This window comes from Nicotiana tabacum, chromosome 8 (genome assembly GCF_000715075.1).
Source record: "Nicotiana tabacum cultivar K326 chromosome 8, ASM71507v2, whole genome shotgun sequence".
NCBI lineage: Eukaryota > Viridiplantae > Streptophyta > Magnoliopsida > Solanales > Solanaceae > Nicotiana > Nicotiana tabacum.
Genome location: NC_134087.1, coordinates 126,778,964 through 126,794,818, shown reverse-complemented (window position 1 = coordinate 126,794,818; position 15,855 = coordinate 126,778,964). Strand labels below are relative to the sequence as shown.

The following is a 15,855-nucleotide window of genomic DNA, read 5'->3' as shown; positions in this document are numbered from 1 at the left end:
CTTCATGGTGAGCACATCGCCCAATTGTCGCAACAAGTGGCTAACTTTCAAGGTGAAATTGAACGGCTTCGGAACCTTACAAATCTTTTTATCAGCCACAACACACCACTTCCCTAAGATAGGACAAATGCACCTATCCCACCGCCTTTCCCATCTTTTGACTCACCTATCCCGGAACACCTTCCACCAAACCCTCCACTTCACAACAATAAGCCAGCATCCACTAACGCACATGCTAACCCGCAACAAGCCAACCCATCGACTTTCAACACATCACATGTTTCCCAGCCACCACTAGCCCAAAGCACCCCCGCACCCAAAACCACCATGTAATCCAACACATACCGATGGCACACGTCGCTATTCCTAATATGCAGCATGTGACACCGGTATATGTAGCGGAAGCACAACCTTTTACTACCCCTATGCCTCACCAACTTCACTCCGAAGTGTATCAGTATCAGGAAGCAGAAAAAGAAGTAAGGGCCAAAACCGATGAGTATATGGCGAAGGATATCCGTGAGTTAAAGGAAGCATTCAAAAGTCTGAAAACCGTTAGGAGTATGGAAGTTTTAGAGTATGAGGATGTATGTGTTCATCCCGATGTCGATTTACCCGCAGGATATAAAGTACCAAAATTTGACATGTTTGATAGAAAAGGAAACCCACGAGCTCATTTGATGTTGTATTGTGATAAGTTAGTTGGAGTGGGAAATGATGAAGCTATCAGGATGAAACTTTTTATAAGGAGTCTTACAGGGGAAGCCCTTGATTGGTACACAAGTCAAGACCCACAGAAATGGCGCAACAGGAGTGTCATGGAGCAAGATTTCATGGACAGATTCAGATTTAACACCAAGACCAACCCAGATAGATTCTATTTGATGACGTTGGAGAAGAAAACAACAGAATACTTTAGAGAGTATGCCAAAAGATGGAGGGCAGAAGTAGCAAGAGTCCAACCCCCGATGGGAGAGGATGAGATGACAACTACTTTTATTCGATCTCAAACGGATACGACATATTATGAGAGATTGATAAGCATGTTGGGGAAGAAATTCTCGGAAGTTGTTAGGATGGGAGACATCATAGAGGAAGGTCTCAAATCAGGAAAGATTACAAACTTGGCAGCACTACAAGCAACGAGTAAGGCAACCCAGTCAGGAACTATTGGAGGAGCAAGTAAGAAGACGGAGAAAGAAGTATCCACTATTATGACCATCCAAGACCGCAGGCCTAACCAAATGTTAACCTACCAAAACCCGTTACCTCAACCTTCATACTATAGCCCATACACCCAAACTCCTCAACCTTATTACCAGCCTTCGCCCATTCCCTATCCTGTTTATAATGCCTAACCGACCTATTATCCACCCCGAGCACCCACATACCCAAATCCATCACATTACCAACCCACATATCCATCTCAACCCCGTTACCAATCACAAAACCGCCCAAATACACCTAGACCTCGCCCAAGCTTTGAAAGAAAACCAGCCAAAACCTATACACCCCTACCTGAACCTTTAGCCCAGTTGTATGAAAGGTTGAAAACCGTAGGAGTATTCCAACCAGTCCCAGGAAGAGTTCCCGACCCCCTCCCAGGATAGTATGATGGGACCAAGCATTGTGCATATCACTCTGGTGTGACTGGACATGACACACAAAATTGCCTTACTCTCAAAGATAAGATTGAAGAGTTGATCAAAGCAGGAACCATTCAGCATAAGGGAGCTCCCCCGAATGTGAACAACAACCCTCTTCCAAATCACGATGATACCAGTATTAACATGATATCTACTGATGAAGATTGGAATTTGGAAGGAACAATTGTACCAATTGAAGATGAGAACAAGGCTATGTCATCTGCCTTCATTGCTCCTGTCATCACAATGCAAGTGCGAGCACCAATTAAGGTGGAAGTACTCCCTCCGAAACCCAGGATCATGGCTCTAGTTGCTCAGACACCCTCATTTGAAACCAAAGCAGTTCCTTGGGACTATAGTCTGATGTAAGGAACAAAGGAAAGGCAAAATTAGTTGTAGAAGCTGCTGCTACAGGTATGACAAGATCCGGTCGGTGTTATGTTCCTAAAGAAGCATCACGAGGAACTTCAAGTAAGGACAACAACCAGAAGAAGTCCGTGACAGAAGCTGGCGCAGAAGAGTTTTGGAGAAAAATGCAATGTAGCGGATACTCTATTGTAGACCAACTGAAGAAGACACCAGCTCAAATTTCCCTCATGTCATTATTGATGAGTTCCGACAGCCACAGGAATGCATTGGTAAAAGTACTCAATGAAGCATATGTGCTAGTCGAGACAACTAGTGAACATTTGGAAACTATGGTAGCCCAAATCCTAGAAGCCCATAAGATTTATTTTCACGAGGATGAATTGCCACCTGAAGGTCTAAGTCACAACAAAGCTTTGCATCTCACTGTCAAGTGCAGGGACAAGTTTATTTCTAGGGTTTTGATCGATAATGGTTCTGCACTCAATATATGTCCTTTCACTACCCTCAAAGCTTTGGGAATTGACATTGGAAAAGTTCGTGAAAGTCATGTGAATGTTAGAGCTTTTGATGGAGCGCAAATGAGCGCTATTGCTGAAATTGACTTAGCATTACAAATTGGGCCTATGGAGTTTATCATTGAATTTCAAGTGTCAAACATATCTGCTACTTATAATTTGTTGTTGGGAAGGCCATGGATTCACATGGCTGGTGCAGTCCCTTCCACTTTGCACCAGAACGTGAAGTTTGTGTGGAATCACCAGGAAGTTGTGATTCATGGAGAAGCAAGTAATCCCATTTACTCCGGGAATTCAATCCATGTCATTGAAAGTGTGGAGAGGCTGGATGGAGCCACTTTCCAAATTGAAGAAATTATGACTGCTACTCGAGGTAAAGAGATAAAGTTGCCAAGTGTGTTCGTGATGGTGGCATCAGAAATGTTGAAGAATGGTTTCGAGCCTGGTCGAGGACTTGGAGCAAGGTTGCATGGAATAGTGGAGCCAATTCAGTTACCAAGGCAGAACAACACCTTTGGCCTAGGGTACGAACCCACTCCGAAAGAAGTCTCGGAGGCTCGTCTCAAGAAGAAAAGTGACATTGTCCTGCCACAGCCTATCCCACCGCTAAGCCGGTCATTCCCCAAGATAGTTACTATTTATGAACTAGATGAAGATGCTGAAGACGACCTCGTTGAAGGAATCAGGAACCTATTCATTGCCGACTGCAATGTGATTCTGAAGGATTGCACTGAGTCGCCAACTATTTGGGATGCCGCACTTGGAGATATTTTGAACAATTGGACTTGTACCCCATCTCCGGTTCACCGGGAGTCTTGGTAGATGGATTGTATTAGTACTTTTTAAACAACACGATTCAAAATTGAGGCCTGAATCGTGCCTATGATTTTTATGTTGTTTGCCTCGATCTTTTAGAAGCTTAAATGCAAAATCTGATTATGCTTTTTTGTTTTACATTTAATTTTTTGTCTTTATTAATTTTCTTTCTTTTTTATTTTTCAGCAAATAAATTAATAAAAATGCCTACACCGTGAATGTGACATGAAATGAAACAATTGAACAAAATAACAAGCAAGATCTTGAAGAATATGAAGAAGATCTACCGCCTGCAGAATTAACTAAAGAACTTGAGCAGTTTGAGAATAAGTCAAAACCAAATTTGGATGAAACAGAGCTTATAAATTTGGGGAATTTAGAGTCTATAAAAGAAACAAGAATTAGTGTCCATTTGACACCATCAGAAAAGGAGAAATATGTGGATCTTCTGAGATAATACGTCGATGTGTTCGTTTGGTCGTATGACGACATGCCTGGTTTAAGCACTAATATTGTTTCCCATAAGTTTCCAACGGATCCATCTTGTCCCCTGGTAAAGCAAAAAACAAGAAAATTCAAAACGGACTTAAGTTTGAAGATCAAAGAAGAAGTCTCCAAGCAATTTAAGGCAAATGTCATCCGAGTCACGAAGTACCCCACCTGGTTGGCCAATATAGTACCAGTACCAAAGAATGATGGGAAGATAAGAATATGTGTGGATTATCGGGATCTCAACAAGGCTAGTCCAAAGGATGATTTCCCACTTCCGAATATTCACATACTCATTGATAATTGTGCAAAGCATGAGTTGCAGTCATTCGTTGATTGCTTTGCCAGTTACCACCAGATTTTGATGGATGAAGATGATGCTGAGAAGATAACATTTATCACACCTTGGGGGGTGTATTATTATCGAGTAATGCCTTTTGGACTCAAGAATGCAGGTGCTACATACATGAGAGCTATGAAAACTATTTTTCATGACATAATCCATAAAGAGATTGAGGTCTATGTGGACGATGTCATCATCAAGTCATGGAAGAGTTCAGATCACTTGGTAGACCTGAAGAAGTTCTTTGATAGGTTGCGGCGATACAATTTGAAGCTGAATCCCGCAAAGTGTGTATTCGGAGTTCCAGCTGGAAAATTATTAGGTTTCATTGTCAGCAGAAGAGGCATAGAGTTGGATCCTTCAAAGATAAAGGCTATCCAAGACCTGCCACCTCCAAAGAATCGTAAGGACGTGATGAGCTTCCTTGGTTGCCTTAACTACATTAGTCGTTTCATAGCCCAATCAACAGTGATTTGTGAGATGATATTCAAGATGCTGATGAAAGATACCACTACCAAATGGACAGAGGAATGTCAACGAGCTTTTGATAGGATCAAGGAATATTTATCTAACCCACCAGTGCTGGTACCTCCGGAACCTGGAAGGTCATTGTTGTTATGCATGTCCGTATCATATAATGCATTTGGATGTGTTTTGGGGCAACATGATGAAACTGGAAGGAAGGAACAAGCCATATACTACTTGAGCAAGAAGTTCACACCATATGAAGTAAGATATACTTTGTTGGAATGTACCTGTTGTGCCTTAACTTGGGTTGCACAAAATTTGAGGCATTACTTGTCAGCATACACCACTTATCTCATTTCCAAGATGGACCCGCTCAAGTACATCTTTCAGAAACCTATGCCTACAGGAAAGCTGGTGAAGTGGAAGATTTTGCTAAGCGAGTTTGACATCGTGTATGTTACTCAGAAGGCCATCAAAGGACAAGCTTTAGCTGACCACCTTGTAGAAAATCTTGTGGATGAAGAATACAAGCCACTTATGACGTACTTCCCCGATGAAGAAGTATTGTTTGCTAGAGAAGACATTTCAGAGGCATATTCTGGTTGGAGAATGTTTTTTGACGGAGCCGCAAACTTCAAACGAGTTGGAGTTGGAGTAGTATTAGTTTCAGAATCTGGACAACATTATCCAATCTCAGCGAAACTTCAGTTTTCATGCACCAACAACATGGCGGAATATGAGGCTTGTATACTTGGGCTTAGAATGGCCGTTGATATGAACATCCAAGAGTTGTTGGTTATAGGTGATTCAGACTTGCTGATTCATCAAGTACAAGGCGAATGGAATACAAAGAACTCAAAAATCCTACTGTACTTACATTATGTAAAGGAGCTGTGTAAGAAGTTTATCAAAGTGGATTTCAAGCATGTTCCAAGAGTTCAAAATGAGTTTGCAGATGCTTTGGCAACTTTTTCTTCCATGATTCAACATCCAGATAAAAACTACATAGACCCTATCAAGGAGAATGTGCAAGATCAACCAGCTTATTATTTCCATGTGGATGAAGAGCCAGATGGAGAACCATGGTATTATGACATTAAGAGGTATCTCAAGACAAGGGATTACCCTGAAGGAGCAACCAATACCCAGAAGAGAACGCTTAGGAGATTGGCAAATCACTTTTTCCTAAACGGCGAAATCCTATATAGGAGGACCCCAGATTTAGGACTGTTGAGGTATGTAGATGCTAGGGAAGCAACCAAGCTGATTAAAGAAATACACGCAGGAACATGTGAGCCTCACATGGATGGGTTAACTTTGGCAAAGAAAATTCTGCGAGCAGGTTACTTTTGGATGATCATGGAAATAGATTGCATTCGTTTTGTACAGAAATGTCATCAGTGTCAGATCCACAGTGATTTGATTCGAGTCCCACCAAATGAACTCAATGTGACGAGTTCTCCTTGGTCGTTTGCAGCTTGGGGCATGGATGTCATTAGCCCTATTGAGCTGGCCGCCTCGAATGGACATAGATTTATCTTGGTAGCTATTGATTACTTTACAAAGTAGGTAGAAGCCTCTTCTTACAAGTCAGTTACAAAGAAGGTAGTAGAAGATTTTGTCCGCAACAACATCGTTTGCTGATTTGGAATTCCTGAGTCAATCATTACAGATAATGAAGCCAATCTCAATAGTGACTTGATGCAAGAAATATGTGATAAGTTCAAGATTACTCACCAAAATTCCACTCCCTACCGACCTCAGATGAATGGAGCCGTTGAAGCAGCCAACAAGAACATAAAGAAGATATTACGGAAGATGATTGATAACTACAGGCACTGGCATGAGAAACTACCATTTGCTCTCCTTGGATATCGCACTACAGTCAGAACATCAACTGGGGCAACGCCTTATCTTCTGGTCTATGGAACTGAAGCCGTATTACCAGCGGAAGTTGAAATACCATCTTTGAGGGTCATCCAAGAAGCCAAGCTGAGCAATACCGGATGGGTAAAGAATCGGTACGAACAACTAATGCTTATTGACGAGAAGAGAATGAATGTTGTATGCCATGGTCAACTCCATCAAACTAGGATGACCAGAGACTTCAACAAGAAAGTGAAACCACGTCAGTTTAAACCGGGGCAATTGGATTTGAAGCGCATATTCCCGCACCAAAATGAAGCTAAAGGAAAGTTTGCACCAAATTGGCAAGGTCCATACATGGTGCATTGAGTATTGACTGGAGGAGCACTGATTCTAGCAGAAATGGATGGAGAAGTGTGGCCCAAGCCCATCAATGCAGATGCAGTCAAGAGATACTACATCTAGAGGCATATCTAGCAACCTCTTTCTTTTCTATGTAATGCTTCATAATGTAAATGAACTATGTTTGACCTGATTCCCGTTTAAGAGGGGATACGTAGGCATCCCTGTGGGTTTGGTCTCATCATAATAAAAATTCAATATTTGCCCCCAAATTGGAAACTGGGGCAGCTTTCGAAGGCGTCGTCATGAGGAGGCATCATTCATCGACAAAGGATGGTCACACAAGACGAATAATGGGATTCCAGATGAGGACGTTCACTTTGTTTCACGAGCATGTCACAATACAGAATTCGGCAATAACTTTATTTTATAAAATTATGCATATTTTATTTATTAAAATAGGATTTTTTATCAAAATTTCTTAACTATTCGTTCGCCAAGATTCAGTGTTGGGTGGAGGTTACAAGTCCAAACAAAGTGGGAAGAACAAGATTATCAAAGACCAGGGCATCAAAGTCAACACGGATCAACCTTCCCTCCCCCCTCCCAAACTCATAATTTTTTCTTTGAGTGCAGATTTTCAAGATAGAGGAAGCAAAAGAATCAATAACGAATATAAATATCAAGAGCCTTCGTCAAGTGGTTTGAATTTTGTATAGTATTTTATAGAAAATTACACCTTTTGAATGATGATGATCTTTAAAATCCAAGTTTGAGATTTTTCTAATGATGGTTTTGGAATCTTACAATATTTTTTAATACATTGATTGTCATTACTTTTCAGCTACTAATTTTTTTATAAATACAAACTACATCGCACACGGTTTTAAACATATTGCACATTGACTTTTAAATGTACTGCACCATTGCTTTCAAATACACTGCACCATTGCTTTCAAAAGCACCACACAAATGCTTTCAAATGCATTGCACCATTGTTTTCGAATGCACCATTGCCTACAAAATGCATAATATAAATGCTTTCAAATGCACTGCACTTTTGCTTTCAAAGGCACTGCAAATGCACTGCACAAATGCTTTAAAAAGTACCATATTATTGCTTGCAAATGCACGATGCAAATGCTTTCAACTACACTGCACCATTACTTTTAAATGCACCATACAATTGCCTTGCAAATGCACCACAAATATTTTTTATTACCTTAAATCATTTGGCTTGGAAAGCCTCATCAGTCATTTGGCTTAAACACCTCGATTACTGCATCATTTGACTTAAATGCCTCATTTTCATCAATCATTGGCTTAAATGCCTCATTTTTATCAATCATACATAAGTCATCGCTGAAAGGCACCATTTACATGAATCATTGGCTCAAAGACTCATTTCATTAGTCATGATCAAAGAATTATTTTTAACATACCTGGCTTATTTTATGATAAATTAACTGCTTAAAGGTGTCATTTTAATGAAATTATTGTTATGACTTATTGCATTTTTATATCTCGTTTACTAACAATTTTACCTAGCCTGTTGAGTTTAGCAGGAAATTTATCACAACATGGAACTCTATCTAACCAGCGAACTAGGGCAGTTTGCTGGGGAGGAAACCAGACTCACCAGCAAAAGTCAAAGGTCTACTTTCGGATTCCGTTCAGCTTGACTATCAAAATCTTAGCCAAAATCCTTATTTCGACACATTTTCTTTCAATCATGATCCCCAGTGTCTGACACCTTGTGTCTCCACAATTCGACACTGGGGCAGCATTTTAGGATCCGCATCAATCATTAAGTCCTACTCCGTAGCACCATCAGTCTGGAATTACATATGGCTTGATTCTCGTGAAACCCGAGATATGTAGGCAACTCGAAACCAGAGTTCGGCCGCAATCATTTTTTTATCTCTCTTTTGACAAATTTCAACCTCACTGGTCGGGACAAAATTGGCTACTACATCAATTTCTTTGCCCGAAAACTCTTTCATCATTTCCGGTTAAAGAGGGACAGTTGTTGATGCCCAATTTTGTCCTACCTTTCCTCTGATTAATTTTCTAGTGCTCCATAGTCATTAATAATTTTATGCCCTATCTTAATTATTTGTTACCTTTTATTACTATTGTTGTTATCGTTATTGAAGTGATTAGTCTATTATTATTATTATTATTATTATTATTATTATTATTATTATTATTATTATTATTATTATTATTATTATTATTATTATTATAATATATTTTTTGTTGTAATTTTTGTTTTTCTTATATATATATAGTTTTTTGGAGTTTCGTAGAGTTTTTGAAAGACATGTTTTTTTTATGGTTGCTATTTTAAAATTGTCATAGTTAAAAGATTTTGAAGTATCAAGAATAATTTATAGTGGATATAAATTTCAATCAAATCGTGCCAATAAGTTTGTGTAATTAGCACGATGGACTATTTTCAAGTTGTTTGCAAATACGTGATTTTAATTTTAATCCATACACCTCTACCACTTCTCTAAGTCTTCGAATTCCCTTAAAGGAAGAAAGTTATTGAAAATAATCATGAATTTTGGGAGAGATTAAACAATTAATTAGGAGTGATATTTGGCCAAAGGGAGGGGAAAGTTCCATTTTGTGGGGAGAAAGAATTCCATATTTGGATAAGTTTATTACTCAACATAATTTTATTTTTAAAAGATATGATATATTAGTTTTACTGCTACAAATATGTTATATTTACTTATTATTATTTATTTATGAAATTTTTATTGAGTCCAAGTTATTAAGATATGAGAGCAAAATTAAATTAATTGGAAGAAGGAAAATGCCATGGTTTTCGGCCCAAGCAAAGCCTTTACATCACCACCTTTCAGCAGCCCATCACTTCTCAATAGCCCAATAACAGATCCAACAACCCAACTTTTCCACAACCTAAATCTCCTAACCTCTCTCTATCTCCCTCAAAACAGACGCCCCACTCCCTTCTCCATTTTCAGAAAACTTCCAAGCTCTTATATCTTTCAAGTAGAGGAATGACGCACCATTTTTGTGCAAAAAGGTCTCTCTACTCTCATTAAGTATCTAAATATTCCAAAGGATATTCCTTTTACTCTTTTTTGTTTGTGCTTGACAACTTCGAAATCAAATTGAAACACACCATAGCCTCGCCAATTCGGGTAAGGACTGGAACAAATCACGCCTTTTTGACCAAATCACGTGATGTCTGCAAAGTCCGTCCAAGAAAGATCAACGATCAAATTTAAAACATTCATTTTGAATGAAAAATAAAAAATCAAGAATCCTGCCCAACTAACCCTAGAGAGCCCTAATTCATCTCCTATAAATACCAAACTTGGTGGAGATTTTCAGCAACTTTTGAACCCACAATCTTTTTTACATTCTTCTCCGAGCCTCCTTCTCTGATTTCTTACTCATTGGAGCCACGCTTTAAGGGCTCGTTTTGGTCACCCCTACTGGTCTCGTTTAACCGAACTAGATGTAGCGGCGTAATTGTTTTGGAATTTGACGATCGTTTGAGGTTGCAGAGTAGAAGCCGGAGATAGTAGACCTTGACGCGACCCCAGTTCCTGCACCGCAAAAGGTCAATTTTTCCTTCTAAGTTTTAGTCGCTCTTTATTTTTATTAAGTATAAAATCGTTGTTTTATTATCCAGTAGAATCATGTGCTAGTCCCCTTTTGTTCTGTTATAGAAGTTCATGGTTCAGTTGCTTTATATGTGTAAATCATGTATACAGAAATTTGTTTGGTTCACCCATGAAACATATTCATAAGATGCCGCTATTTTCATACTAATTAGGAATTAAAAAAGTTTCACGTTAAAACTTAATCTCAATAACTAGTTTAATCCCTATCAATCTCTGTCCGATTCAATATCATTAAAAGAGGAGTAGATCCGAAGCCTTAAGAGCACCAGGGTCACTGTTCCAATAAAAGTTAGATCTAAACTTGCTATTCTGTATTTATTAGTTTAAGTAACATATTAGAAATCATGATTTAGAGTTTATTTGTGTGTAGACATTATGTCTTTAAGGAAATTAGTTTTTGGGCGTGAGGTATTTGCATTATGACTGATAATGTTCCATAAAAATGCTAGTTGTTTTTTGTGTTAAAAGTTACCATGTGTTTTATCATTTATAAATGTTGTAGAAGTTTTATCGTGTTTTTTTCTTTCTATTTTTTAGTTCTTATGCAGCAGAGATTCATGCCTTAAATTCTACCAGAATCATGACTATAGTAACCTATTGCCTTGCATAGATATGTGGAAAGGCAACATGCTCTCTAGCTGTTAGGATTCATTACAAGTTTGAACCTTTAGATGGAAGCCATGTTCATCTACTGTGTGTATATAAAAAATATCTCATTTTAGTTCGTGATTAAAAACTATTTCCTAAAAAAAAACCTTATTTTAACCATAGATTGATTTTGCGTACATTTTGAGAAATCATATTTTCAAGAATCCATATAGATATTCATATAGACTATTAAAGTATCTGTTAGAATCCATGCTAATAGACAAACTGTAGCTTCATATGATATTATGTTATGATTACATGTGATTTATGATCTTGTCAAATGACTGGTTTATGTGGTAGAATAACATTAAGTCTTGTTAAGCATTTGTCTTATTTGAGGTAGTGTTAGTTTAAGTTAGAAAGAAAACCTTCATCTATTTTGTTGTATAACTTGTCTAATAGTTTATTGTTTACCAGAAGTATATTCTAAAACTCTAACCTGTGTCACTTTAATCACCTGGATGTAAATATTTATATAGGTTTATTAGGAATTTACTGTTGAAAACCTTTTCTCTAAGGCTTGATGCTAAAAGTTTTGTTTGGAATTCTATTGTCTAATATAAAAGAAGCCTACAAGCCAAAAAGAGTTTTGACAATATGAAAGCTAATTTGGGTTTAATAAAAGATTTTCTATGATTATTCTACTCATTTCGAACACTATAAGTTTAAGACTATTTTTACTAATCTTTATTCTCTATTTTTTCTTTGCATGTACACTTCGGAGCGACCCGGAGTCTTAACACAAGACTCTTCCTACCCGCATAGAGTTATCACAAACTATCTTCTTTAATCACATTAGACAAGAAGAAAACAAGCAAATTTGCTTGGGGTCGCCTATGACGGCTTTCATTATTCTTTACTTACTTTGTCTGAATTTCGTTAGTTTATGTGATTTGGTTTTGTGTGGAGTTTATTTTATTATTGATGATTAATTTTATCATGTAAATTTATAACCATGATTCTGGCCAAATATCTTACTAATCAAAAAACTTCTAAGAATTCAATCACTTGGAATATTGGTACGTTCTCTAGAGACTTAAAGAAGGCAACGAAACTTTCTTATGCTTGACAACGTGGCTTTTGAATTGAGTTTTGCAGATTTTTTTTCTTTAAATAAATAATTTCAACAACTTCTTGACCTTAGTAAAGTTTGATGACAAACAAAAAATAATTTTCCTTTTAATGCGGTTAGTGACAGGTTTTTTAAAAAAATGGTTGTTTGCTTCCAAAGTTATATATGCACATATTAATTAGCTTTTAACTTCTTTTGTTTTTTTACTTAATAATATTTTCAAGCATAAGCTACTCAATTATAAGTTATTGTCTTGTAATACCTTAAATATTTTCGATAAATTATTTAATACTTATTAACCTAAGTTCGGCCGGTTAACCATTATTAACGGATTTTAAAAAATGTTTTAAAACCTTCCTTTTAAAATATTTAAAACCCTTATTTAGAATCTTTAGGTTAAGACCATATGACAACGCTTGACTTAAGCTTTAAAAATTGGTGTCCTAATTCACCTTAGAATTAATTAGGTGTCGACTCTTTTAAAAATTAATTCAACCTCAGAATCGCTAATATGTTATACTGTAATTTGACACGTGTTAAAATGGGGTATAATAAGCGTTATGATGCTTGGGCTGTAGGAGCCCCCCGGAGTCTGTACACCCCTAGTAAACGTAGTCGACTATAAACTATGGATCGGGTTGCACGCCGCATCGGTTATTATGATTATTACTATTATGAAGTGTATTTGAACCTGAGTGCTGAGTGTGAGCACTAAGTGGCGAGAGCTGAGTCACGAGTGACTGAGAGGCTTACCCGAGAGGCTATATTTATGAGTGATACCTTGTCCGAGGAGCCCATTTATGATATTTTTGCTGATTTCACTCTTCTTTTATAATGAGCCTCTGTTAAAAACTACTAAGTAAATGATTTCAAAGTATTTCAATTGAAACTGAAGCTTTATGAAGAAACTGGATTTGAAACTGTCGAGTCTAACTTGATATCATGTTGTTTACTCTTTTATATAATTTTTAACTGCTCGTCACTGCTTTCAGACCTTATTTACTTTAGTTACTTACTGAGTTGGCGTACTCACATTACTCCCTGCACCTTGTGTGTAGATCCAGGTGCCCGAGCGGCAGAGTGAGGGTCCTCAGCATTGTCAGAGTTTGCCGGAGACTGCTAGGTAGCTGCATGGCGTCCGCAGCCCTGCTTTCTTCCTTCTTATCCTTGTTTTCCCCGCATTTTAGACTTGTTATGTATTAGACAGTCGGATTTGTGTATTTAGAGGCTCGAAACTCGTGACACCAGATGTTTGGGCTATGTTGGTTTAATGTTTTACTGATTTTCGCACATTTTAGCTGTTTTATACATTTCTTATGAGAATTTGAGATTTAATCAGTGTTAGAAAATGATTTTATAAAAGAAATTTATTGTGGTTGATGGTTTGGGTTGGCTTGCCTAGTATTGTGATAGGCACCATCACGACTGGGCATTTGGGATCGTGACAAGTTGCTATCAGATCCTAGGTTACATAGGTCTCGCGAGTCATGAGCCGGTTTTGTAGAGTCTCGGATCAGTAGGGAGACGTTTGTATTTATCCTCGAGAGGCTGCAGAACCTTTAAGGAAACTTCCCATTCTTGAATTCGTGTCGTGCGAATATGTTAATCCTAGTACTAAACTTATATTGTTCTATTCTATCATAGATGGTGAGGACACGTGCTACCGTTCAGGATGAACGACCACCAGTTGGGGCCACTAGAGGCCAAAGACGCGGTCGAGGCCGTGGTAGGGGCAGGGGTGTGGCCTGCACAATAGTTAGGGCAGCACCTGCAAATCCACCAACCGCCCCAGTTCATGATCAGGTCCCAGTTGCGGACGTTCCAGTAGCCCCAGCTCAGGCACCAGCTGTGCCTATTATGATCCTAGCCCAGATTCTATCAGTGTGCACTGGTTTGGCTCCGGCAGTCTCAGTTACTACGGCCACAGTTACTTCTCAGGTCGGGGGAGGCACTCAAACTCCCGTTGTTTGCACACTTGAACAGGTTGTGTAGGGACTTCAGACACCGGGGGAACCTCCAGCCCAGCCGGTTGTACCAGCTTAGGAGTATGTGGTACCAGTTATGCCTGACGATGAGCAACGTCGATTGGAGAGGTTTGGTAGACTTAAGCCTCTGACTTTCAGCGGTACTTAGGGAGAGGATGCCTAGGGCTTCTTGGACAAGTGTTAGAGAATTCTTCGTACAACGGGTATTCTGGACAAGTGTCAGAGGATTCTTCGTACAGTGGGTATTCTGGAGACCAGTGGTGTAGCATTTACTACTTTTCTATTTTCTGGAGCTGTCTTTACTTGGTGGGAGGCTTATGAGAGGCGTAAGCCTGTTGGTGCAGCGCCCCTTACCTGGAAGCAGTTCTCTATTTTCTTTCTAGAGAAGTATGTGCCATAGTCTCGCTGAGAGGAGCTGTGTAGGTAGTTCGAGCAGTTGCATCAAGGAGATATGACTGTGACACAATATGAGATGAGGTTTTTTGAGCTAGCTTGTCATGCAGTCTGGTTGGTTCCCACAGATCGAGAGAGGATCAGGAGTTTCGTTGATGGCCTCACATATCAGCTTCGAATTCTCATGACTAGGGATAGGGTGTCAGATGCTACTTTTGAGGAGGTTATTGCATCGCCCTCGAGATTGAGTCAGTTCGTCGCCAGAACTGAGAAGAGAGGGAGGCCAAGAGGCCTCGAGGATCTGGTAGATTTGGTAGTGCTCCTTTGAGGGGTCAGTTTGAGCACAACAGAGGCCATCCATTGAGGCGGACTCAGTCAGCTCGCCCAGGTTATCATGGGGAATCATCGGGTCATGGTTCTCATAGTTCTCATCAGGGCCATTCATCACTCAGTGCCCTTCCAGCCCAGAGTTCCCTCCCGTGTTCCATCAGTTCAGGGTTCTTCCATGCCAGGTCCTTCTACTAGTCATTCCGGTTCTAAGGGTTCCCTTCAGTCCCCATCTCCAGCACCAAGGAGTTGTTATGAGTGTGGAGAGTTTGGGCATATGAGGAGGCAGTGTCCTCGTCTTCTTGAGGGTCCGTCTCAACAGAGGGGTCAGCCCTCGACTTCAGCTTTAGTTACTTTACTACCCGCTTAGGCAGCTAGGGGTGGGGATCAGTCAACTAGGGGTTGCCCCAGAGGGGGAGGTAGATCAGGTGGTGGTCAGGCTCGTTTTTATGCCCTCCCAGGTAGACCAGATGTTGTTGCTTTAGATACTGTGATTACAGGTATTGTCTCAGTTTACCGTAGAGATGCCTCTATGTTATTTAATCTTGGTTCCACTTTTTCTTATGTGTCATCATACTTTACTCGTTATTTGGATACGTCTCGTGAGTCTCTTGTTTCACCTATTTGTGTATCTACTCCAGTGGGCGATACCGTTGTTGTAGACCGTGTGTACCGGTCCTGTGTGGTGACTATTGGGGGTCTGGAGACCCGAGTGGATCTGTTGTTGTTATGTATGGTAGACTTCAATGTTATATTGGGCATAGATTGACTATCTCCATGTCGTGCTATTTTGGATTGTCATGTTAAGACAGTGACATTGGCTATGCCAGGTGTGACACGGATTGAGTGGTGAGGTTCAACTAATTTTGTCCCCAGCAGGGTAATTTCATTTCTGAAGGCCCAGCGTATGA

The 15,855-nt window shown here is 39.3% G+C and overlaps 2 protein-coding genes and 1 long non-coding RNA gene across 3 annotated transcripts; all 3 read left to right on the top strand.

Annotated features, from left to right (window-relative positions):
• The first annotated feature begins 347 nt into the window (after window positions 1-347).
• LOC107764477 (uncharacterized) lies at window positions 348-3,803 on the top strand. The gene is made up of 4 exons (XM_075220571.1): window positions 348-1,182; window positions 1,687-1,922; window positions 2,006-3,331; window positions 3,603-3,803. Exons 1-4 carry the CDS (start codon window positions 348-350, stop codon window positions 3,801-3,803), a joined length of 2,598 nt encoding a protein of 865 aa, XP_075076672.1.
• A 2,661-nt stretch (window positions 3,804-6,464) lies between these two features.
• LOC142163298 (uncharacterized) lies at window positions 6,465-7,562 on the top strand. Its single transcript, XM_075220570.1, has 2 exons — window positions 6,465-6,710; window positions 7,491-7,562. The coding sequence occupies exons 1-2, from the start codon at window positions 6,465-6,467 to the stop codon at window positions 7,560-7,562; spliced, it is 318 nt and encodes a 105-aa protein (XP_075076671.1).
• A 2,200-nt stretch (window positions 7,563-9,762) lies between these two features.
• LOC142162802 (uncharacterized) lies at window positions 9,763-13,574 on the top strand. Its single transcript, XR_012694211.1, has 2 exons — window positions 9,763-10,455; window positions 13,298-13,574. It is a non-coding gene; the product is annotated as an uncharacterized LOC142162802 (long non-coding RNA).
• The last annotated feature ends 2,281 nt before the right edge of the window (window positions 13,575-15,855 follow it).